Source organism: Pyrgilauda ruficollis, unplaced genomic scaffold (assembly GCF_017590135.1).
Source record: "Pyrgilauda ruficollis isolate IOZ18807 unplaced genomic scaffold, ASM1759013v1 scaffold49, whole genome shotgun sequence".
Lineage (NCBI taxonomy): Eukaryota > Metazoa > Chordata > Aves > Passeriformes > Passeridae > Pyrgilauda > Pyrgilauda ruficollis.
The window spans coordinates 1,446,371-1,471,824 of record NW_024526488.1 but is presented as its reverse complement, the minus strand read 5'-3'; the positions used below and the strand labels follow the sequence as shown (position 1 = coordinate 1,471,824).

The 25,454-nt window shown below is 40.4% G+C and overlaps 1 protein-coding gene across 4 annotated transcripts; it reads right to left on the bottom strand.

The window, feature by feature from the left end:
• Nucleotides 1-1,994: 1,994 nt before the first annotated feature.
• Nucleotides 1,995-25,259, bottom strand: DDX59 (DEAD-box helicase 59). Of its 4 annotated transcripts, XM_041479621.1 has the most exons (9): nt 25,199-25,244; nt 18,261-18,356; nt 7,629-8,452; nt 6,317-6,484; nt 5,674-5,763; nt 5,035-5,286; nt 4,719-4,871; nt 4,087-4,215; nt 2,136-2,454 (listed from the first exon to the last, which is right to left on the bottom strand). In XM_041479621.1, exons 3-9 carry the CDS (start codon nt 8,439-8,441, stop codon nt 2,191-2,193), a joined length of 1,869 nt encoding a protein of 622 aa, XP_041335555.1. In that variant the 5' UTR covers nt 8,442-8,452; nt 18,261-18,356; nt 25,199-25,244; the 3' UTR covers nt 2,136-2,190. The 4 variants fall into 4 exon arrangements, with proteins under 4 accessions (XP_041335554.1, XP_041335555.1, XP_041335557.1 ...); XM_041479620.1 differs by lacking the exons at nt 18,261-18,356; nt 25,199-25,244 and adding an exon at nt 9,472-9,761 and having other exon boundaries at nt 1,995-2,454; XM_041479623.1 differs by lacking the exon at nt 18,261-18,356 and having other exon boundaries at nt 25,199-25,259.
• Between the last annotated feature and the right edge of the window lie 195 nt (nt 25,260-25,454).

Below are 25,454 nucleotides of genomic sequence, written 5' to 3'. Positions count from 1 at the left end.
AAGTGATGTAGAAGAAATCATTTAGCTACTGCTCCAACAGAAGTTTCCTTTAATGTTACACTTTTAAGCAGCAGCTTTCAGAGTACTCTCAGACTTTGTGCAATTACATCCACTTACACATGTCACGACTGTACAGTTTCCATAGCTCACAATTTGTGAGGAAAATATCAACATTTCAGAGCAGTGTATTTATTGCTCTGTCCAGTTTCAGACAGGAAATTATGTTACATGACTAAGTAGGTAAAATACAGACTTTGTGGTTCCCTCTAGTAGTCAGTAAACAGAGAAACACGGATGTAAACTATGAATGGTGTGTTGTCTGGAAAGTCCATCCTTTCCATGCAGCTTTAACATAATTCTTGTAAGTTCTCCCTTCCTCTCGCCACAGCTGTGCTGTATGAATAATCACAAAGTCTTTCTGGTGAAAAGAGAAACTCCTCATTAAAGGCTCTTTCGTCCTACAATAAGGAATGAGGCTCAGTTCCAGAGACCTGAACTCAGGATGAGAAATACGCTCATTCCTCGTTCTTAAAAAGAATTATAACCACTAACTAGATGCGAAACGGAAGCGCCCAAGGCTGGAGCAACCGGCAGCTCTGTTATCCCTCAGCAAAGCCCCCTCCCTCCCTGGCCGAGCCCCGGCAGACCCCGCACGGCCACGGGCCCTCCCTCAGGGAGAGGGCGAGGAGGCGGCGGCGGCAGCAGCACCTCCACACGCGCCGCCGCCCCCCACGACCCACAGCCCCGCTTGGGGGAAACCCCGCCGGGACGCGGAGAATGACTGCTTCCGTCGGTCCGTCCGTCCGTCCGTCCGTCCGGGCCAGCCCTCACCTGAGCGCGCCCCTCCTCAACCGCCGCCCGGCAGCGCTGCGCTCGCTCCGCTCGGGCCCCGTTTGAACGCGCCGGGCGCGCCCGATTGGCTCCGCGAGGCTCCGCCCAGGCCCGGCCCCGGCAGCGGCCGCGCCGGCAGGGGGCGCCCGGCGGGCCGGGTGTGAGGGCTGAGGCGCAGGGCGGTGACCGGGCACAGCCGCGGCGCCCCGGCAGCGCTGCGAGCCCGCCCCGATCCCAGCCCGATCCCAACCAGGGCCACCCGATCCGTACGGGCAGACTCAGACCCGGTACTGTGCTTACACCGCACTGCCGTGTGTAGCGAAAGCACCAGTGAAAAGGGGAGAAAAAATGGGTGTGAAGGAATTAAAAGAACACACGCTGGCTGTGACACTTAGGTAATGCTGGCACTCCAAGCAGCACCAGGGGAAGAAATAAAAACAGTGTTGGAATCCATGAATATATACGCCCATAACAGACACATTGATAATAAAATATGTTGTACAAAACCATCTAAACCCAGTAACAATGAGAAAGCTTAAGAAAGCTTGCTACAAGGTAACTGAAGCAGGTTGCTGATACAACTTTACAGAACCTGTATTTGCGCTTAGTTCCTGGGGCAAACGTGGTGTAGAACTGTTGTTTGATTTCATGATTTGTTGAACAAAATTTGTGGGATTTTGGTACAGCAGGGGTGCCCGTGCATTTAAACATACCAATGCCTAAATCGGTCTGCAGGAGATTTAGACAAAAACATTTTACAGGCAGGAGTGGATTATTTCAAATATGACAGAAAAATCAATTAATTCCATCTCTAAAGAAGACAATTTTGATTAAATAAGATCAAAATTATAGGTTTTATCTTACTTCTCTTCCAAGAAATTACACTAATAACAAACTATTTCTGGTGTTGCAAAGTCTTTCAGCAGAACTTCCAGCTGGTACACAGGCACTAATGGAGAAACTAAATTTTCAGCACTGTTCACAAACAAAACTTGCATACATGTTCTTAAGAAACCCCAAGAGAGCATACTGAGGACTTGAAGAAACATTCCCACTGGAAGATTTTACTTAAGCTAACAGGAAGAGATTTTCAGAACCTAAACTGCCACTAAGTTTGTTTTTTTTTTTTCTTGCCAGCAAGACCAAGGACTACTGGTTTTGAAAAAGGGTTCCAGAGTAGTTTTACTAGGTACTATGGTAATTCAAGCACACAATAACACGTATTTCAAATTAAAGATGAGATAAAAAGAAGACTTCTTAAAAACTGTACAAATTTCTTTTTAAAATGTAATATACAAGGCAACACTTCATATTTATTTTTAATCATACTTTTATTGTAATTACATAAATATGCCTCTACTACCTCTGAGAATTATTTTTGTTGTGTTTTTTAATAATGTCCATAATATTATCTCCTGTTACGAGGCTATTATTTAACTGTTTAAGTCTCTGTTGTTCCCTTCTCTTCTGGTCATGCAGATATGGCGAATTAAGCAGCTGTGGGGGAAGAATGGTGCCTGTGGGTTTCACTCTCTTCACAACATCCCAAAAGAGCTTCTTGCTGTTGTTATTGATAAAAGTAATTGCAGTTCCACTGTGACCCAATCTCCCTGCTCTTCCAACCTGAAAAAGCATAAATTCATTTTAAGTTAGCAATAGTAAACGTAAGTCCTTCAAATAGTCTCAGAAGTTTTTTTGTTACAAAACATCAAGTAAACCTATGTGACAGGACCAAATCTATCTCATCCTCTAAGCACAAAGGTACTTACAACAAGCTTCCTGAATTCAGGATGTGTAGATCTGAAGCTGTTGCTGAAATGAATTTAAAATTAGGACTTGTTTATGGGACATACCAGAAGTCCAATACTGATACTGAGACATGAGGCAAAGGCTTACAGTAAATCTGATCCAAACAAAAGGTTTCAAAAAATACTATAGAGATGCCAAATACTTACACTTCATATCAAGCACAATATGTGCCAGCATAGCCACAAAAAAGACCTTTATTTTTTATGCCCTAGTAACTTTAAATTATTTACCAGTATTATCCAAAATGCTTGAGCAAATTAGAAAATAATCCATAAAGACTCCCTATTTAGGAACAGCTAACATGCTAATATTGGTATCATTTTGATGCTAAGAAAGACGATTTTTATTTACTTAACACATGCTTGAAACTTTAGCAGAAGGGTAATTAAAAACAAGGGGGAATTTTGCAGTTAATAACACAGGCTACTTGAGTTCATGACTGGATAACTTCCAGAGGTCCTCATCTGTTCAGAACCAGGTTTACTTCAAAGTCAGATCAGTCCCCTCAAGGCCTTGTTTCAAGTGTCTGAAGCACAAAGGTCCCATCCCTGCCTGACTCCCCTCGCTGTGAAAATCCTTTCTCCCTGCTATGAGGCCACAATTTCCCTTGCAGAAAGCTACAACTGCTGGCTCTTGTCCTTTCCCTGGGCATGCTCAAGGAGAGGCTCCGTCTCCTCTGTAATCACCCGAATGGAAGGCAGCAATTAAGCCTCTAGAGCAGCCCAAACAAGCCCAGTTGCCTCAGCCTGTCCTGAAGTGGCACGTGTGCCAGCCCCCTGACTTCACCTGGACTCCCTCCAGTTTGCTGCCTTTTCCCACAGCTGATGCTCTCAGAACTGCACACAGTAGCATTGTGTCTTCCTCATGCCACAAAGAGGGCAAGAATGAGTTCTCTTGATGTGCCAGATAAAGTAGGGCTGGGGACTGTGCACATAAACACACAGACACGTGAAACTCAACTCTTCTAAAGCAGGAAATCCACAGAAAAAAAATATCAGAGAGACGCTTGACTGGAAAGAGGGGAAGAAATCAAGTTCGTGACTGTTGTCCTGACTATTAATGCATATCCCATACTGCAGATGAGCTGCACCTGCAAGAGGGGCATTCGGCCTTTCTTCACACAATAAAAAAATGGTAAACTTTGTTTTCTATAGACACAAAATGATATAAGAGAGTACAAAACAGGAAGAAATACACTATTGCAAAAGTGATTTAAAGACACTCTTCTAAGTTTTAGTAACTTATGTAGGTGATAATAGGAACAGTATTCTAGATTTGAGTAATTTATGTAAGAAATTTACAGAAGAGATATCCAGCACCATTTTTTCCTTTCCTGTAAAAATAATTCTGAAGAGGAAAATGATCTTTCTGTTTACATTTAAATTTCCACAGGTGAATGTCATATTTCAATATACTTTTCAAATAATTAGCAATTTATTTATTTACCTGGTGTACATATTCATCCATACTTGAAGGCATATCAAAATTCACCACCAGTTTGACATTGACAAGGTCAAGCCCTCGTCCAAGGACTCCAGTACTCACTATAACTTCATACTTCTCTTGAAGTAATCCCTGGCAAGGAAGGAACAACCCAAAATTAATTCTTCATTCCTTATTTGTATTTTGAACCTCTCCAAGCAAGGGTTAACATCTAGTTATTTGGTGTAAGAACACACCCAGCGGGATTATTCTATTGTAGAAGAGAGAATGGCTCCCAGTATTCTTGATTTAAATGGGAATATAATTCAGAGAGATAACCAAAGAGAGATAACCAAACCCACAATTTTAATTGCAAACATTATCAGGTACAGTTAAATGCTTATTTAAATTCCCATTTCAAATAATCTGAGAAACAGTCTCTGTATTTATCTACATTTAAAACAGGATTATTATCTACAGTTTTGCTTAGTCCTGTCTCTCATCTCCCCCAGCAATACCTCAGGTATTACTGCAGAAAAGCAGTCCATTATGACTTCAGTCATTCCATTATGACTTCAGTCATTCAAATGAAGCCACATTTTAAAAAAAGGCCATTTGAAATCTACCAAACACCCTCAACTTGAGCAGGCACAAACCTGTAAAATGTCTGTTCTTTCCACCTGAGACTTTTCAGAATGCATAGCTGTGCACTGCAATCCTGTAATCTTATGAACAGCATCACTCAACAGATCTGCTCCTAGTTTACAGTCCACAAACACCAACACTGGAGGCTTGAAGAGCTTGTTATCCTGTAAAATTAAACAGTTCATTTAAAAAGGGATTACAACCCTTAGCTGTTCATCATCAACATGGATTCAATTTGTCCTGATCATGAGATGAGAACCTGACAGAGATTTGGAAATATATAAATCATTTTATAAATTGCTCTTATGAGAAAAATATTAAACTTACATTTAGTATTTCAAACAGTTTTTTCTTTTTAGATGGTTCTTCTACCCACAAGATAATTTGACGAACATTGGAACACGGCAGATTCTTCTCTCCAATTGTTATTCTGACAAAATTGTGCAGAAGCTGATTTGCCAAGTGCTCAATGCCCACTGGAATTGTGGCTGACACCAGTATGGTTTGATGATCATGAGAGATGTCTTCCAAAATATCCAACACTTGCTGCTGGAAACCCATTTTTAGCATGGTATCCACCTAAATGAAAAATATTACATTTGTACCACATTTTTTTCCATGAACGGCAGGATCCCAACCCTCAATTGACAGAAGAACCATTATGTAACATGTAACAATCCAAATGCAGGAGCATTACAGTCAGAAGAAAAGCTAAGTGAGAAAATTAAAAACAAATGGTTCACACTGGTCTAACAGTATTATCCTGTCAGGTACCTAACTCTTTACAGCAATAGAGCATTTGTTGTTTAAACACATTTCCAATTGTGTCAAAAAATAAAACTGTCTCCTACGAAATATATTCTATTTTTATATCAAACACTCTGTACGTTTAATTAGTGAGATCAGCCACTCACATTACTCTGCCAGGACCTCTGTATAGGTAAAAGAGCTCTGATAAATACTTACTTCATCCACCACTACAATTTTTATGCCATGCAGTTGAACAGAACTTTGCTTTAAAATCTCAAGAAGTCTTCCAGGTGTTGCTATTATCACCTGAAAAAAAAAAGGGGGAGCAAAAAAAACCCCACAGGAGTAAGAAATTCTGTGAAAGGACAGAGGACCATCCTAGAAAAACCGTAAAATTCCATCACAGACATAACAATGGCAGCAAGGCATGAAATTATTGCATTCAAGTAAGTAATAAAACTTCTAGAAAACTTATAAATTATGAAGCCCTAAGAGGAAATGGACCTTTCAAAACTCTAATGGAGGTGTCTAAGTTACAAGCAATAAAATCTGCATAAAAACAAACTGCTTTTTCCTCTCAATTACAACTCCTTGTGTAAAAATACTGGCATATTTCAGTCTTTCAAAGCAGCAATATCACACATGAAACTTTTTAAAAACAAACAAAAAAAGCTAACCCAGAAGTGAAAAAGCTTTTTTAAAACGGTGTAACTGTAACATTTTCAGGAGGTAACAAATGTTTCAGCAGTTCAGACTTAGGAGAAAGCCATCTTTGTGTGCTCATAGGTGTCACCAGCACCATTTTTGTTTTCTGTGAATGTGATGACGACGTGGCCCTCCACTCCGGGTCAGAGCTCACCTTCACACTCTGCCGGAGGCGGTGCAGCTGCGGGGGCAGGGGCAAACCTCCCACCAGCAGAACTGTCCTCATGTTGGGTAACCCGGCCATCAGCTCCTTCGCTTGGCTCTCGATCTGGATTGCCAGCTCCCTCGTTGGTGCCAAAATAAGGGCAGATGGAGTTTCTGTCTAGAAAGGAGAGGAAAAATCTCATTAATGTGGAATTTTATTTAGACAGAAAGCTTCCAAATTTCCCAAAATAATCTCTTACATTAAAAATGAGAATTATTTTAAGCAGCAAAATAAAATTACTTCTCAATATATACATTAACTCGTACAGTGCCCTGAAGATGAAGCATGGGAAAGAGTGTGTACAGATGCATTTTTCATTGAGACCCCAGTTTTGCACATATTACTATAAACATGTATCTGTCTTGCAGACTTTCATGATAATCAGAAAGAGGGACTACTGGAGTGTGTACACCTTTTCTTACCTACTTCTACATAACGCTTTCATTCTTAAACTAGAGTTTACTAGTTGCTAGAGTACTTTAAAGAATAAAAAAGTTATTTAAATAATCTTTCAATTATTCATTAGAAAAAATTTACACGTTTGTGTGCATATACATTCTGTAAAGGTAGCTAAACAGTGCAAAGCATCACTAAAATCATGTTCTGAATTCTCTAACGTATTTTTATGCATCACTTTTTGAATTAAGCCCATAAAACAGTTCTGAACCACCACAAGGTAGAGAATACTATTTGCCATTGCTTCGAATCATATGTTCATGTCCTTACAAAGCAGAAGTTTTTTTAATTCTTTTTCCCACATTATAAAAGTGGAGACTGTGTAACTAGAGGATTTGATTTTTTTTTACCCAAAATTCCTGTAATTATTTGACAGTCAATCAAATATATTCCAAGAGAAATTACTCTGTGAAGTTACACAAATTCCAACAACTCTCTTTGAGCCATCTGATATATGAAGATACAAGAAGAACTTACAGAGGGCCTGGAATTATTTTCACTTTCTATTTTAAGTCATTTAGGAAGTCTACCACAGAATTTCACTAACTTTCTCAACAAGCAGGAACTGTGTAATAGGTAATATTGATAGAGCTGCTTCATCTCCTGACCAAAGTGGAAAAACATTAAATTTAATTAAAAATAATTAGCACCTCCCCCCCTCCAAGAACCAAATGCTTGATCAATCAAAAGTCAAATAAATCACTGAATGTTAATGAAAAACACTGCAATCACACTTTTCATGACATTGGGAATCCAACAGACAAGGTTCCAAACTGCTTTCTCTAACTATCTGAAGTTTCATTACCTCTTTCAAAACCTTCATAATAACAGGAAGCAGGAAAGCTGCTGTTTTTCCAGAGCCCGTGTCAGCACTAGCCAGAATATCCCTCCCTAATAGTCCAACAGGGATCATTTGCATTTGGATGGGAGTTGGGACTTCATAGCCAGAATTCTTTAAATTATTGTTTAAAGTTTCAGGAAAACCACAGTGTTCAAACTCCACAATAGGTCTTGGAACTTGCTGGCCCTGGACAGCAATACCCAGCTGGAGTTTGAGGTTCTCAACCTGCTCATCTTGCAAACCTAAAATAAAGGAATGATCTTTGTAGAAATAAGGTGTATTAAGCAGGTCAGCTTCTGCTTGAGAATCTGTGGCTTGATCAGATGTTAGCTGCCTTTCCTTTGCTTCAGTTTGTAGAAGGTGTTTGGCTTTACATTCCAAACTACACACATCTTCATCTGTTTTGTCGCAGATGTACTCCCCGTAGCGGCCACACACAACACACACAGGTTCTCCAGGCTCTGCCCAGCGCTGCGATTTGCTGAAGGATTTTATGGGTTCTTCCAAAGAGCCATCATCCTCAGTATTTTGGCTGTCCTTTGCCAATGATGTATTAGCAACACCAAGGTCTGCAGCTGCAGGTTCTGTGCGTCCTTGTACAATTTCACTTGAATTGTCTCTTGAGGCAGAAGTTTCTGTTCCAAGTGACTTACAGTCCTGGAACTCTGTGGTCTCCTCTAGCGAAGGTCCTCCAGAAGACAGTTTACTTTTCTTAGCTGTACAACTTTTGTCCTCATCAGCACCCCTCTTGACTTTAACAGATCGTGGTAAAAACATGCTTCAGTACACTAGAAAGAAAATGGTTACAGTTAGAAACTACTGCTATTGAAAAAGGTACATTTTACTGTTACCATGAAAAAAAAAAATCTAGCAAATACTGGCAAACACAGAAACTAACTCTCAAGCCCTGAAAAGATCTAGAATATGCCTTATTTTAAAATGATCTTGATCATAACAATGTTGATGCAAACGTGAAGAATTTTAAAGTAACAGTGGAAGCATGGAACAATATAGAGAATACAGTTAATTGTCAGTATTAGGCCTTCGCAGCTGAGTAAAAACTTAGCTTTTCACTGTGTGGAAATGTATTCATTTTGCAAATCAGTCATATTTAAATCCTTGCAGAGTTCACAGATTTCTAAGATGAAACCACAGATGCAAACATTCTTCTAAGGTATGGAAAAAACCACCAACCTAAACCAAATAAAACTATCAGTTTTGAAAAGGATGTCAAATTCAATACAAGATCCATCCAAGATCACTCATTTTGTTGTTCTTTTTAAAGTCCACTTAAAATTATAAGGCTGCAAACTTTTGAGGTTTGTTTAGAGTTCAGCTCTGCTTGTTCACAGTGTCCAGAAAAAAAACAAAGACTGACACCATCAATTTACCAAATATACACTGTAACACAAGACATATTAAGTGTTCAAAAATAACCGTATTTTACATTCTGAAACTTTCAGTATTTGTCTCCAAAAGCATTAGATATGCTCACCAATCGTTTGCTATCATACAATCAGTAAAAAAGTACATAAAAGACGGCAATTTTATTCTGAGTAAATTGTACTGTGCCTACCACTCTCTACAAACGTCTTGCAGATTTTTGAAAACACACCACGCTATGTCTGTGCACAGACAGCTGTGTTTGTGTAACTGGGAGCAGTGCCGAGGGCGCGGCAGCAGCCGGCCCCAGAGCCCCGCGGGCGGACCGCGGGTGCCGGGGCCGCTGCTCCGCCGCGCTCCCGGACCAGAAGCCAAAGATCCCCATTTAACTTTTCGCGCCTAATGAGAATGTCCCACAACGAACCTCTGCACGCCCAGCAGCCTCTCGGGCGAGGGCAGCGCTCACGCAGAGTGCGGGGCTGACGGACGCTGCTCGAGACGGGCCCGCGGGGACCCCGGGAGCGCGGCAGCCTCTCGCAGCCCTGCTCTGCGGCAAGAGCCACCCACCCCACGGGAGAGCAAAGCGGCGCGGGGCCTCCCCTGCCGGACAACCGTGCCCGCTGCCGCAGGCGGAGTGCGGCCCCGGCCCCCCCGCCTCACGAACCGCTGCCGCCGGGCCGCGCGCCGCCTCCCGCACAAAATGGCGGCGGCCGCACGGGGTGTTGCTCTCTAAAATCGCATCCGTCGCCCACTGTGCAACAAGGCAGTAATTACACACTCGAGAGAGACATTGATTATTTATCTCAGAGTTGCGCAAGCCTGGGTGCGTGGTGGTACTCCACAAACCAAGCATGCCAATTATCAAAACTTTTTACTATTTATACATTCTAGCCGACAAAGAAATTCCTGTTCATTGGCTACAAGTTACATGGTTCTCTTAATTATCAGAATTCTATCTTCTGTTGTGAATGATTCCCTTATTTCTTGTGCTAGTTAGTCTGCATGCTCAGTCTTTCTCTTTTGGGTTGGTGGGCCATGAGTTGGTGGTCGTGACCTCCCCTGCCACAATCACCTTTTACCCAGTTGGAGCTGACTCAGCATGGTTGCTGAGTTGTCTTTATTAGGTTCTTCCTTATCTTGGGAATTCTGTTGAATTCTGCATTCCTGTAAATCCTGCATTCTTTGTGTCCAGTATCAGTGGACATCCTTCTTCCCAGGCTTTGCCAACCTTCCTATAGGTCTGAGGTCAGTGGAACGTGTCAAGCCCTAAACTGTGACAAGGTAATTCTACCAAAAAGTAATTTGTTTTTCTAACATCTGGACATCACTTAGAGCTTGTTTGTTAACTGCTCTTTGTTTCATTAATAACATTTCCCTTCTTGTTGATTAGGCTTGAAAGTATACAAGGATCAAAGAAAGAATCACTTTCTTATGAAAATTGTACATAGCAACACTAGCTCTGCAGAGGGGCATGTGCAGCACTCCCACAGTCACAGCCAAAGTTGATCCTACAGACAGAGATGCTACAAACACACACATTTGTACATGAGGAAAAGGTTCCTGCAGCACACAACAGAGCCATAAGGTACGCCAGAAAAAAGTCTGGTACATGCCCCAACCTGCTATGATGGGCACAGTGACACAGCTCTTCATGTACTTCAAACTGAGTAAGTTATTACTTTCAACAATAAATAAGCATATTTACACTACATTGCAAGGCATGAGAACACAGAATTTATCACATTTCGCTACAGGGCAGAAAACACTTTCAGAATTATGGATAACGTGTGCTTTGCAAGACAGCCCAGACATGACTGCTGCCCCGGGCAAACCCAAGTTCATGGCAGAGTACTGGGTTTGGATGTGTGTCCACTGAGAACACCGATGGTTTCAGCTGCTTGGCTGTTGTGAGCAGGGTGGTCACTGCCACTCACTCGCTTTCCAAGGACACCTGTCACCTGTCAGCCTGTCCCAGGTACTTCCTTACAACATCAAGACCTGTCATAGGTGGTGTCACTGTGTCTGTACAGATCCTGTGTTGGATCATGCAGGAGGACCAGAGCAAAGTAAAAGTATACCCTATGACCATAAATGATTTGGTGCACAGCAAAGATATCCTGCAGGGAGCTGAAGAGGAAATCATAGATCCTAACAGCCCCTTTGGAAGCACAATTTAATGGCAGTCCAGAGAACCAGTCAGAGGAGACAGTGAGAGGAGGGTGAAAACACAGACACAAAGCTGGGGGCTTTCAAGCAGCTGCCTACAGAATTCTATAACATTCAAGTCCAGTCACACGTGAAACATGGTCTATCTTAATGTACTCTGGATTCCTCTGTAGTAGTTTGCTACAACAGTCACAATACAAAATGCAAATAGGGAGGTTTGGTCTCTCTGGGATTTTTAATTAACTGGTACAATTGAAAAGATTATTGAACATTTGGAAAGTTGGCATCACTAGACTTAAAAATTTGCAGGCACCTTCCACCCACACTCCATACATTCCTGTGAAAATCCCCACCTTTCTCTGATTCAGCCTCTGTCATTCCCCTTTGTTTGCACTAACTTTCTTTCCTTCATTTTCCCTCCCTAACAGAAGCAAATTTCCTTTTCTTACTTCCATTTTTACAAGGTCATTTCCTGGAATTCAAAACATCATTTGCTAAACAAAGACCAGTATTTCAACAATATTTAACATGATATGTTTCATACCCTATACAGTCCATGCAGCAAAATGCAGACATCCTACATGTATCAGCTTTTTTAAATTTTTTCAGTGTGCAACGGCACTAAGAAAAAACTAAGTTACTTGGTAGGAAATTCTCCTCTTGAGTGAGGAAGACTACAGTAGAGATTGAAAAAAATTTTAGAAAAGGATTCTATGGATATTCAGAGGCATGAAAGGGCTTCCATGCAAGAAACAACTATGTAGACTCAACAGTCTGAAAAAGAGATGACTAATAACAGATAACAATAGAGCTACTGTACCTTGAGTGGCTCATAAAGGCTGGACAGCTATTGCTAGCTCATTATTTCTTCCAACAAAAATCGTAACATGCTTTATAAAAAGTGCTCACTGCTGAAAAGTAGTGCAAGCTCCCACAGAATGTAGGTTATTCTTTATTTACATGGAGAAGTTAATCAGTATAGATGTAACAAAACCTCTTCTGAAACAGATATTGTACCTTGTGAGCTCACTAAATAATTATTTTTTTTTCTGGAATAAAGCATAAACATTCTAGTTCAGTCACTTGCCTAAGTTTTCTTTCAGAATGATGAAATATGTAAGAGTAAGAGGTGCCTTGGTGAATTTAATTCCCATCCTCTCAGCTCTTGATGCTGCTAATCAGATCTGAGGTGAATGGCATTTTAATAGGATTTTTCAATTCCAATTTTTGTACCTTTAGAGTACATTAAATGTCCCAGACAAGATGCTCCCAGATATGCTACAAAGGGGTTTGTCTTCGTATTTTTCCTCCTAAAAACTAGTTAGTTCAAGCACTGACTGAATAAAGGTGGATTTAAGTCCTGCTAGAAAACCATGAGCAATTATGGATAGTAATTTTTGCTCATTCTGGACAATTTATCTGGGGGTGTCATAAAGAAAAGTGTTAAGGTTTCCATGGAAGTAAGGTAGCATTTGTATTTTGTATGATTACATTGTTATTTAATTGAGTTGGTAAAACTCAAAGACTTTAAATATTCCCCTCTTGCCTACACTCATGTGTACAATAGCCGCTCAGGAAGACGTCGTGTATTGTTATTAGAAAGCCCTGCACAAATACAATCCTTATATAATTAAAATGTCTCTTCAGAGTAACTTCTAAAGTAAATATTAGGAGCTACAGAAATGTAACAACGCACACACAACCCCACATGTACAAAAGGACCAATACATACTGACAGATTTACTACATAAATATACAGCAACAGATTATTTCAACTTTATGCAAATTTCTGTTAGAATAACAGATTAAAAGTCAAAAGAAATAATGAAAACCATAAGAAACAGATTATTAATAGTAAGTATCCCACTTTATGTTTTATTTTAAATTATATCAAGATTTTTTCATGTTCACTCAAGGTTTCTATATCAAATATACAGAAAGGATTCATGCTTTCAGTTTAAAAACAGGCATTTGCCCTATAATATCTCACAGCCTTTCTTTTGAAGCATGAATCAACCTTTCCCAGCACTTGCAAATAATAAATAATTCACTACAACAAGACTGGATTAAAGCAGGAGACTGAAATCCCTCTACTCCCAGGCACAGTAAATCCATAAGAAACAGGCATTGCACGTACTAATTCAGAGACAGCATCAGAGGCACTGCAAAGAGCTGCCTGACTGCACCATGCACCTCAGCTCCCCACAGCGACACCGCCCAGAGTGACCCCCTCAGATCCGACCTGAACCCACCCTCTGTGCACCTCCCCACACCTCCGGCAGGCCAGGTCTTCTCAAGCTCCACACGGGGGTTTGAGGAACAGATAAAACCATCCCAAAGGGTAACTGTCCAAAACATTTTAATACAGAGTATTTCAAGTTTCCTTTGTAGCCAAAATATCTTCGCACAATGCCTGAATTTTCTGCCTTGAGTGAGCTCTCAGCATATGCAAATCTGCTGAGAATGGACTCAAAGTGGAGTCCAACCAGCACCTCGTGCATCACTCCCTCAAGTGGCAAGTGCCAGGACTGACAGATCTGACAACTAAAATGTGTGTAAATTCACATCAAGAGGAACAGCTTTGGGTTTTCTTTAAGCTATTAATTCCTTTAAATATCTCAATGTACCCCATGTTACATTATTCTGAACTAGCGAATTCCAAAGCCTTGCTGTTGCTGTTCAATAACATTACAATGAATGAAGAACATTAGGTTTATGAAGATGTCAATTAAAGAATACAAAAATTATTCTCTGTGTTTGTTTTTTTTCAAGTGTGCCACACTTGAATACATATAATTGGAGTTAACAAAATATTCACTGCTTGGGTGGAAAGGAGGGAGAATGGAAGCCACAGTATGTTTACTTGGGGTCTGCTGTCTGTGTCTGCTCCACCTGATGCCATAAAACTAAATATTTCTCTTGTTAAATATTGTTCTGTTTATTTAATGCTTGGGGATTTTGAAGCCACTCAGCACATCTTTTAGGTAGGTAATCAACTGCAGCTCTAACCCAAAGTGTATTTCATTAATAGTTCTTTGATTGAAGGAACCAGTGAGTCAATTACTCCACTGGTTTGTGAATTGCAGCTTTAAAGGAACCACACAGGAAAAATCCAGATAATCTAAAAACAAATAATTGTGGCTAACCATTAACTAGACAATTCATATTCTTGTCAAAATGTCCTGATTTTGTACAGGTATTGCATGCAGTATACATATTCTGAGGCCTAGTTTTTCTAATTTTGTTTGATCTAAACAGGAAAATCCTACATTTTTTGAAAAGAAATCGTCAGTAAAAAAATATTTGAACTAATATTTTCAGACTTCCTGAGCACTCTCTTTGTTTGAAGAGCCACATTCTACGGAAACATTGGCCAATATTAAGTCTCTGCAGAAATCCATAGTAAAATTTGAACTTAAAAATAATCTAATTAAATCTGAGTTCTTAAAGCATAATGCTGAGAAGGTATATTTTTTTTTTAAAGAAAAAAATTTAAAACCCACAAATAACAGCAATCCTAGCCTGAAGCTTCAGCATTAAATGCCACTAGTCTATAGGGAAATAACTCTATAGGGTGATTCATGAAAAAATTATGAACATAATTAATGTACGTGATTATATGCTCAAATACTGCACATAATATTTACTTTGAAAACTGATGTACTCCCTAATTCAGCATCATCATACTGTTAGCACAGCTATAAAAACTACAGTGATTACAATTTCCAACCTTTGTATACAAGATAGTCTAGCTTCTTGCAATTAAATTATTTTAGGGTATGAGAATCATTTAAATTTACAGATCTCTGTTAGGTCTCTGAGACTTAGAGAACAAGGATTTGATCAAAAGATTGCAAACACAATAGCCAGATTCCAGGGACTTCAATAGGCAGCAAACTATAACCCAGATTGTTAGAGAATTCAGGTGGAATTTAACAAGATTAAATAAATCTTGAAATATAATGTAATTGGAATTAAGAATTTAAAATTCTCTCCTTTTCTGTTAATCTGTTTTTCTTTCTGAGAGGATAGATTTGTGTTCCAATTAGTAAGTCTGTTTGGAGGCAGAAGAGATTGGCATCTATTCTAACAGTAAGATAACATTCACACAACATGCACTTACTGAAAGTAAGCCCTTTTTTCCTCCTCCTTTAGTGTCTCACACAAAAAGATGGGAGAGAAAAAAAGAAATTCCACAAGAGACAACAGGAATCATCCAGTTCCAGCTTGTCAGATGACCTGTGTCCAATGTGAGTTGCCACCTGCCCATCAATAAACTCTCTTTCAATCATGTAACTGAAGAGATGAACACCTTTCTAATTAATCAGCAAGTATGACAAATATAATAGGTACATTGCTTTTGTAGGGAGTGAAGGAAACAGAGTCAAAATCCAATACTGTGACAAACTGAAGAAAAGATTTATGGCATAAACCTTTTGAGTAAATGGTTAATAAATTCTTCTTTCCACCACTAAATCTTCTACCAGCACTGCTAGTTTTGGCAGCAGAAAAGACTGCAAGAAAGGCCTGGAATATGTGCAAGAGAGCTGCTACAAACCAGACTTTTTATCAGTTCTTTTGTTAAAATAGATGCCAGTATTAACCATTGGGTTTAGCCTTCATGCTTCCCTACATTATATTTGGTGCTCTTCTGTCTCTACACGTAGGATTACATTGCCCTAGTTGAATCCCTCACCAAAAAAATCACTAAAGGGCACAGAAAGGCTGTAACTACACTTTTTTTAATTGCACACTCAAGGATCTCAGACTGCTAAAGTGAGACCAACAGGTTTGTCCTTCTGCAACTGTTACTTTCCTAAACTTTGTTTGTTGTGAGAACATGCAGATAATGCATTAGCTCAGCTTGATAAAGCACAATGGCTATTAAAAAACAAAAGTAAGCCTGAAAAATGCAACATATTTCTTACTATCATCCTTGAATGAGTGCAATGAATGCTTTTTATTAGGAAGATCCAAAGATGCCAGTAACCTTACAGCTGGTGACTGTAATAGCAGAGGGTAACAAGACAGAAATAATGAATGCCTCCTTGTTAAGCAGTGTTGTTTGTGCTGTTCCAAGAGAGATCTGCCAAGAACTTTCCATGCAAACCTTATTTTTCTGGGATCTGTAACTTGGCGGCAAAAAAATTCCAGCATGATGCCCAGTTCAAAAGAATTCAGATTACAAGCTTTAAAATATATTTTTGAGTTTTGGAATAAATTAAATTTAGACTAAACAAGGTAAACACTTTAGTACTTCATGTATTTTTGTTGCTTTATTGAAATAAAATTTGTGGTTATCAAGTTTGCACCTCAGATAATTTTATGTTTTCTAACTCTTGGGTATTAAATAAGTCTCAAGTACTGCAGTGTGAAAGGAGACTTTGTGCTGTATGGTCAAGATTTCACTGAAGTGTGTTTTCTTTTTAAGGAAGACTGTATGAAATACATATGAAACACTCCTTATCTTATCTGCCAAACAATTCAGTGGAATAAATCTGTGCTAATTCTTAATACAACTCAGCTGACCTGAGTATAATGCCAGGTTGTGAAAAAAAAAAACTGGCAATTTAACATTTAGCCCAGAATTTCAATGTGAAATTATGTCAGGTTGTTTCTGTTTTGTATTTGAATAAATGATTCAAAGCTTTGAGCCACACAGAAGTCAAATTTCAGTGTACCCATTTCATTTTTGCCTCTTGACCCATTACAATCAGCTAATTTTGTAGAGTTCCTGGCGAAAGCAACATTCTTTCCTGTGGCAACTAGCATGATATACAGAAATTAGATTTCAGGCACAAAATTCGATTTCAGCCCAAGCTAATGAAGCTTTCTATCAGGTAATAGCCAGGTGTCAAGAAACAAGAAGGCTATGATAGTTGCCTGAGTACTGGAAAGGAATTGGTGGCTTAGCTTACACCTATGAGGAATAAACCTCTCAGCAACTCAAAACTAAAAGGAGATAATCAAAACATATAAATATCATCAATATCAATATATTATACACTTTTCTTAATATACATGGTGAGGTAATTTCAAAGGAAACACTAGAAAGAACAGGCCAGAAAAAAACAAGAGACAGAGTATCTTAAAAAAGTTTCTGCTGATTTTCTTGACTTGGTTTTTCTCCCCTAGATCACATTATCCCCCAAAATATCTCACCCTACCTTACAGTTGGAGACAAATCAAAAGTATGGAAGTCTATGAAACCACAGTTCCTTTGAGATTATTTGCAATTCAGCTAACATGCTGGGTGTATAAAGACATTACCATTCTTGGAGAGTTTGCATGAACTGGAACTTAGAGCAAAAAGGCAAGGTTGCCAAAAGGCTTCTGTCTTACTGACACTGTCTGCTCTGCAAGGAGCCACAAAGGGAGTCAGTGGTTACAAGAGGGTGTTGGCCCTGGCAAGCATGACATGTCATTCTTTAATGATTAAAGAGCCAGCAGAAGCCCAGACACCATCTCCATTCAGATGGCTCCTAACCTTCTGTTGATACACAAGGAACCTGTTCTCTAGCAGCAGTGAGGATGTTTCTGTGGGTCTGCCTCTTAGATAACAAAATCAGAGCAATGTAGTAGTAAAAGCCTTTTTTTGTTACCCTTTGCCTAGTCTTACAATATCTAACACCTGTATTACTCTCACTCTGAACTACAATGGTTTGTTCAGCATTTGCACCATGGTATCTTTGACTACAAGTCCTATGACGTGCTACAAAATAAATAGCATGTGGTTTGGGGCTTTTTCTGTTTCTACTGAACTATTCCATCTCCAGTTCATCTCTTTACCCAAAAAAAGTCAAGTTTTATTCCTAATTATACCAGTACAATACCACTTAAGACCTTGGTGGTAAAAGATAATAAAGCATGGCTACATGCCCTCTACCTTGAACACGCTTTCTTACTGAGACTGTTTTTGCTTCCCCAACACTTTTGGTGACCATGACTTACTGCTTTTCCTACTTCTGAAAGTGCAGACTACCAACTGCAACAGAGACTTTCAAAACCCCATTTCAACAGTTACCCAATGCATAGCAAAATATTCACTCATCTGAACAAGCTGGATCCGTATCACACACTGGCACATTGCTGTGAAATCTGTTCTGTTGCCCTACATTCTCCAATCTGGCAATTGCTTCATTTCTGTTAGGAACAAATAAAAAATGAGGAAAGAGTTTGACACAAACACAGAGACTTGCCAGATCAAAGGTAATAGGTATAAACCCCAGCAAGTTTCCCTCCTTGTATAAAATCTCCAGGTGTTGCTTTTGTTGTTTCATGGAATGATCCCCTTAATTCAGCCCAGTGCCTGCTAGCATCCTCTCCCCCAGGGTGATTCTCCACTCCTTTAGTAAATTACCATCCATAAGAACTGAACTGTGGCTGTCAGAACAAACCCTGGGTTATGGGGGGCTTCCTGACTGTGCTGAAGTGGGAGTCCCAGGGATACTTTGTCTGTCTCAGGCTGCTTCCAGGGCAGTGGCCATCACAACTGGGGCACACACATACCCTGGACAGCAAGGCCAGGGCCTCCTTCCTTCACCCACATTCAACTGTGGCGATCAGAGAGAGCTCTGTTTCCAACACCCATGAAGATTATGGACATTTCTCTTCTTTGTGCCAACAAGTGGAACCATGACTGCTCCCTCCAGGCTTTAATAGAGCCATGTATATTGTAGAGCAAGAATACTACAGGAGGACAGAACAACCAGAAAGATGAGCCCCTTTTTACTTCATTTCTCTTTTGAAACTTTCTACAAGAAAGAGACCACCCAGGTTTTTTTTCTTCAATTACGAATAAACTGCATGACACCTTTAATCCAGAAAACCAATTATAGATACACTTATATTTAATCATGTCTGTAGCATCAGTGATTTCGAATGGGAGCAACACATAGGATTAACCTGAACTTAAAAAAAATCCTTGTTGGAGCCAAGATTTTATTGCTAAATATCTATATATACACACACATTTGGTTTAAGGCTAGTATTAAAATAATTGTTGTTCTTTCCATGTTTCTCATATATATTAAAATTGGGGAGTATTTAAATCAAATTGTTCTGTACATGGCTTAAATATCCCATACATTTTTCTATCTTGAATATGTTTTCAAATGAATCATAAGGCAAACACCCTGTAAAGCTACTCAGAAATTATTATAAACAAATTAAGTTATGCCAAAAGATAATTAAATGTAACAGAGTTCTGCACACTCAGGTTGTGATGACCTTACTATGTGTGCATAAATGGTTACAATAAAAATCTTTGATATACACTTTCCATGGCTGATTTTTAAACAGTTACCAGCTATGTACACCTGCTCCCTAAAGTAACAAAAAAAAAAAAAACAAAACAAAACAAAAAAAAACCAACAACAACAACAAAAAAAAAAACACCACAAAAACACCAACCAAAAACAAAAACAAACAAACAAACAAACAAAACCTCAATAACATTCAATTTCTCAGTAATTTAAGAGAAATGGAGACTCCCTGAAAGTATCTGAGAAAATTTGGATTATGATATTTCAAAGACATAAGAAAACCCCAACTTTATTGGATAGTTTTCCATGCTATTGCCTTGCTTTCCCTTCCTCATTCATCTTCTTTACCACCTTTTCGAACAAAAAAGAATTTCACTGCAATGAAATGATACCAGAAATGTACTGTTCAAACACAGCATTCTCTTGACTGCTGCTCTCATTCAGACACACATGAGCTTCAGTACAAACTGGAAGCAGGGCCAAAACATGGGAAACTGAAGTCTATTCATGCTCTTCTAATAAATGATGTATATGCTCAAAACAAATGAGCTTTTATGAATGTTCAGATCTTTCTTCACATGTAGATGCAGCACAAAAAAAGCCAGTCACAGCAGAAGAAGTGCACAATTTTGTATTCACTCTTGTTCAGGCTTAGTCAAAAAGTCTTACTAACTGATTTAAACTTCTGTTACCTGAATGTAAAGTTTGAAAACTAGAGTCATTTCCATTTTCCTCTAAACTGGGATGCAAATAAAGCATTACCTAACAACAACAATAACATGGTGCTTTATTTTTGTACAAAGTATTTTTCTCAATGCAAGTTTCCCATCATGCATCTATTTTACAGTGCAGCCAACCCCTTTAAACATTATATTCATTAAAAATCACCCTCAGAATTTTCCATAGAAAACACATCGGGCACTAGGTGGTCATAAAGATCTAGTGCAGATCTTTCACTTAATGAAAGAGGGTAGGATCTTTTCTATATGTTTTAAAGTTTACAGTAAAAAATACAAGTTATAGCAGGGTATTTTTTTCTTCACAGACAACCTGGCAATGGTGGAATGTCAAGAAGAAGAAAGCCCTGGAATTAGGGAGTATTGCACAGCATATGTGGGAAGACAGCTCATCTAAAACCCCCTAGAACAAGAGCAATTCCACCAGATGGGAAGAACACAAAAGAAGCCAGTGGAAATCTGGAAATCAGATTTTAAAAATCAGAAGCAAATTTTAAAATCTCAGAAAAGAAGACACCAAAGTAACCAGAAAAATAGACAAAACAAACCAACCAGTCCTGAGTGTTGAGGGAGATCAGAGGTTTTGCCACAGATCTGTTGTCTGGTTGGTGACCCAGTAGAACTGGTGGGGGGAAGATACAGATTTTTTCCCCCCCCTTGCAGAGCTACACTAGGTCAAAGTCAGGTTGAGGAAATGAAACCAGTAGCGTCCAAGTATTAAGAGAAGTGACTGTTAGGTATCACACTTGATTTTCATTGAGCAGCTTTTTAGTAGCGCAGATTTCAATAGCAGTAATGAGCTATTTTTTTTTTTCTTTTAGTTTTAATTGTATCAAAAATCACAGCTGATTCAAGTAAAATGTCATACAAACCTTTATTTTCTCTTTGGCTCAGGACTACTAGAATGCATAAAGTTGGTAAACTGTTTTCTTTCCTCAGTACTTTCTGATTACAAATTAATAGAAGAATTTGAAAGACAGTAATTATGTAACTGTTCTTGTCCTTTTGTATCATCCTGAAACAGGAAGAACACATTCCCTTCCAAAATCATGCTCTGAGAAAACTCCTAGCTTGCAGAAACAACATATATGCATGTTAGTAATAATGGCAAAGCACTTTAAGCATTCAGACAATCATTCACTTAATTATCGTAGAATAGCCTGGGTTGGATGGGACCTTAAAGATCACCTAGTTTTAAGAAAAGTGTTTTTAAGAGTTGCCAGCTCTGGTCAGCTTCTTTGTCCCTAAGGACAGTTTTCCAGGGAATCTCATTCACCAGCTCCTAAACAACTGGAAGTGTGTTCTTTCAAAGTTTGGGGTCCTGACTTAGCTCCTTGCCAGGCTCACAGTCCTCACAAACTCCACCAGGGAGTGGTCACTGCAGTCCAGGCTGGCACCAGTCTTAGCCCCTCTAATGAGCTCATCTGCATTGGTAAGCACCAGCTCCCATAATCCTTCTCTTCTGTAATGCCTGGACCAGGAAAATGTCTCTATACACTACAGGAGTCTCCTAGATTGCTTACAGCCAATGGATTGCTATTTTAAAATATAAACTTTTCTTAACTCTTTACCACTACCACTACCTATAAAGAAATATATTTAATAAAATATCATGGTTTAAGAGGCTGGAATATCAATAATTCCATTTCATAAGTCATCCTTAGGCTGTAATAACCTCACACAATGATTTATAGATTACCTGTTTAACCTCATGTATGTAACACAAAACCTGCTGAAGTCAACAAGCACATTCCTCAGGGATCCCACTGGGACATGACTGGTTCTTGGTTTGTACACTGACAGTCCGACAGCACCACATCAAGTCATGCATGCAGCCTCACTGCAGAGGTTACAGGCCACAAGGTGCACCCCTCTCCTCAGCCAAACCACTTTATCATGACTGATATCCTCTAAGCTCAGGAAAGCAGATGGGATCATTTTAATTAGGCCAATTTGATAACAGCAATTAAAGATAATATGCCCACAGTGTTACTCCAAGTCTGTTTCCAACCTCAAAAGTGAAGCATTACTCAGCAGAATAGTTACTGCTAACTGCTGTGTTTGTGGATTTGCCCTAATATAGCTAAACTGAAGTGGGAATGTTTTTACCACCAGGTAGCCTGATAAGCTGGCTGTTCACTATCACCCAGTCTGGCTACAGACAGTGCCACTGCAAAAACAGCCATGGCATTTCTAACTTAAAACATTTTATTTTGCCTTTATCACCAAGTGTTGTGAAGGAAAAAACTATGCATGAAATGTTATTCCAGATTGAACACTGTACTCTAGTGCTGGCCTGAAATTAGTCTACAGGCTCTATTCCACACATAGCCTCTTCAGAAGTTAAGTGAATCTTAAAACAAGTGGAAAAAAATGTATGAAATTGTTAGTGAGGACTCGTTCCACTATCTCCCAAGGTTAGAACTACTAGAACAACTGCCATCCACACCATTATTCACAGCTTCATGGTCATATTGGTTCCTGTTGCCTGATGCTCACTACAGGCTTGGTACACCCACTGTGAAAATGGCCAAACACATGACAGTGAACAATCAGGCTTATGATGTAATCACAGGATGAAACTAGTAAAATAGGATTTCTAATTTGGGGTAGAGGGGGGCGAAAGGAAGGGAGAAAGAAGGTAAAAAAAAAATCACAAATTTGTGAGATGCTTGTTTGAATACTTTGCCTTTCTGCTCAGAATTAACGCTAAAGTATGGAACACCATGCAGCAGAAAGATTGCATACAGAAAAGATTATCACTACTTAAAATGTTTCAAGATGTACAAACAGGATCAGAGCAGAAAGGGATGACTCCTCATTTAGTTTTCCTGTTTATTTACTCTGAGCAATTAGAGCAGATTTTAATAATTTTCCATATTGGCTGTTGATATCTTTGACATTGCAATAAGCAAGATGGCATTTTGGCATGTTTGCAAAAGTAGAAGAACTGGCACAGGCACTCCAGCAACCAGTGGTGATGTCTTCTTTTGCACTTACTTATATTAGATTTTATATTCATGCATTCTCTTTTAAGAGCACTAAGAAAGTGAAACCCCACTTTGATTGCAGTTACCACAAGGCAGCTTTCTTAGATTTTGTTTGGTGACTCTGAACAGGTTTCACCAGCACAAGTGCTGCACCCACAAAAAACTCCATTATAGCTAAATAATGGCCCTACAGTTTTCCCAACATGTTTTCCTATAGGCTGATCTAATTTTGAGGTATTTTCTCTGTCATACAATAAACAAATGAATTGGGATCTGGAACATAGTTCTTCTTTTTTTTTTCCTTCTTAGCTCTAATCATTTGAAGTTTTAAAGCTTATTAATTTCAGGTGTTTGTTATTAAATATTCAGGAAGAATTTTAAAAAAATTTCTATTGGCAGTGTAAAAAACAGTTAAAATTACGTGAAGTGTCTAATGTAACTTATTTCCAAAGTATGCATAAAAAAATAATTCAGGAAAATGTGCAACTATTGTTGAAAACTAAGCATATAGTCTTTCTTAATAGAGAACACTTTCCAAGTGTACCTGTATATTAATTTGGTATTATTATTACTATTTCTGCTGCAGAGGATCTGGGAATTTCAGTCCTTAGCCTGCTAAAGCAAGGATTTCTCAACTTTCCTCCTCCCCTCCATTCTGCTGAGTACTTCCCACAGTAGCTCCTAGTTTTGTAGCTAGGTATGCACCCCTTATGAGTGGTATGCATGACAATTTGGGAATCCCATCCCAGAGAGTGTATGGGGAATACTCAGCAACAATTTCTTCAAATGTTGACCTCCACAACCCCTTCATTTACTCATTACTAATTAATATAGCTACATGTGAGTAAAACTGTAAAGTACTCTTGCCTCATAATCATGATGTTTGTTTCACTGTGCACCTGAAGTGCTAGAAGCGCACACAGACACACAGCAGTGGAAAAATCTCCGTGGAGATCAATTCACACTCCACTCGAAACACAAAGAAATAACAGTCTGGCCGGAATATGATTTGAAATCTTACAATGTCATGTTTAGACTTCGTCTAATTATTCTTTAGGGGAAGAAGGGCAGATTTAGGCATTTCTCCAAACCATATACATGTACATATATATATATGTAGATATACATATAGATATATATATACACATACTTACAATAACAATATATCCACAATGGCCAGCAATAACTATTTGCTGCCAAAACGTGGCGATTCCCAGCCGCTGGCGCCGCGGGCCAGCCGATGACACAGTGCCCGTGCCGAGGGAGGCAGAGCCTCCGCAGCCTCCCCTCAGCAACGCGGCCGCGCCCTCGGACCCGCACTCGGAAGCCAACCCATCCAGTTCTGTTTGAGTCATTAATCACGCAGTTACTGCTTCCCCCCGTGACTAATGCTTCCCTCCAGCAGCCCACTGTGATCCTGCAAGCTCCCCAAAACAGCCCAGGTACCTGTGAGCAACACAGGACATGGTCTCTAGGGCAAATCGCTGCTCTTGCTGCTATTACAGTGATTACGTGACCAGGCCCTGAACCATTTGAAGGCTTTGTCATTTTTTTACCCGAGTATTCTCAAAGTTATATACAGATCCGATTTAAATTTGGAGGGACAAATGCACTGGGCGGGGGATGCTCAGCCCGCCTCCTCGGCAGCGCTCCGTGCTCCAGTCACCGCGACCCCGGCCCGCCGGGCTCGCCTGAATCCAGGCGGCTCCTCAGCCCCCCTTACAGACGAGACACGCGGGGCTGATCCCGACCTTCCCCGACGACACCGCAGCGGGCCCGTCCGGCCACACAGTGGAGAGCGGCGACGCCGGGGCGGGTGGACCCGCGGCCGAGGGACACCGCCCTTTCCCAGCCTTTCCCAGCGCCGCCGGCGCCCCCTGACCGCGGGAAACACTCCCCCCTCCTGCTCCCGCTGCCGCCGGGCTAAGCCTGGGTTGGGCTGGGTCGGGCCTGTCCGCGCTCCCGAGGCCGCCCCCACCCGAGGCCGGACCCACCTCGAGCGACCCCGCCTGCCGCGGCGCCCGCAGCCCCCGTGGGGAGGGGGCGGCCCGGGCCCGCCCCGGCGCTGCCCCTCGGGCTCCCGCCCCGCCCGGGCGGGGAGGCGCTGGCGGCACATGCGCAGCCGCCTTCGCCCATCCAGTGCGGCAGCCGCGGGTGGAGAACCGCAGCGGCAACGCCGAGCGGCGCGGGCAGCGGGGCGCCGGCCGGGGGGCGCCGGGGCCGCCGGGCAGCGTTGGGGAGCCGGCTCTG

Excerpts from the sequence above, each read along its gene's own strand:
- DDX59 (XM_041479623.1), bottom strand. The coding sequence starts at position 8,441 with ATGTTTTTACCACGATCTGTTAAAGTCAAGAGGGGTGCTGATGAGGAC. Across the intron at positions 5,764-6,316 it reads GCCTCCGGCAGAGTGTGAAG|GTGATAATAGCAACACCTGG; the intron begins GTGAGCTCTGAC and ends TTTTTTTTTCAG. Across the intron at positions 2,455-4,086 it reads TGGATGAATATGTACACCAG|GTTGGAAGAGCAGGGAGATT; the intron begins GTAAATAAATAA and ends ATGCTTTTTCAG.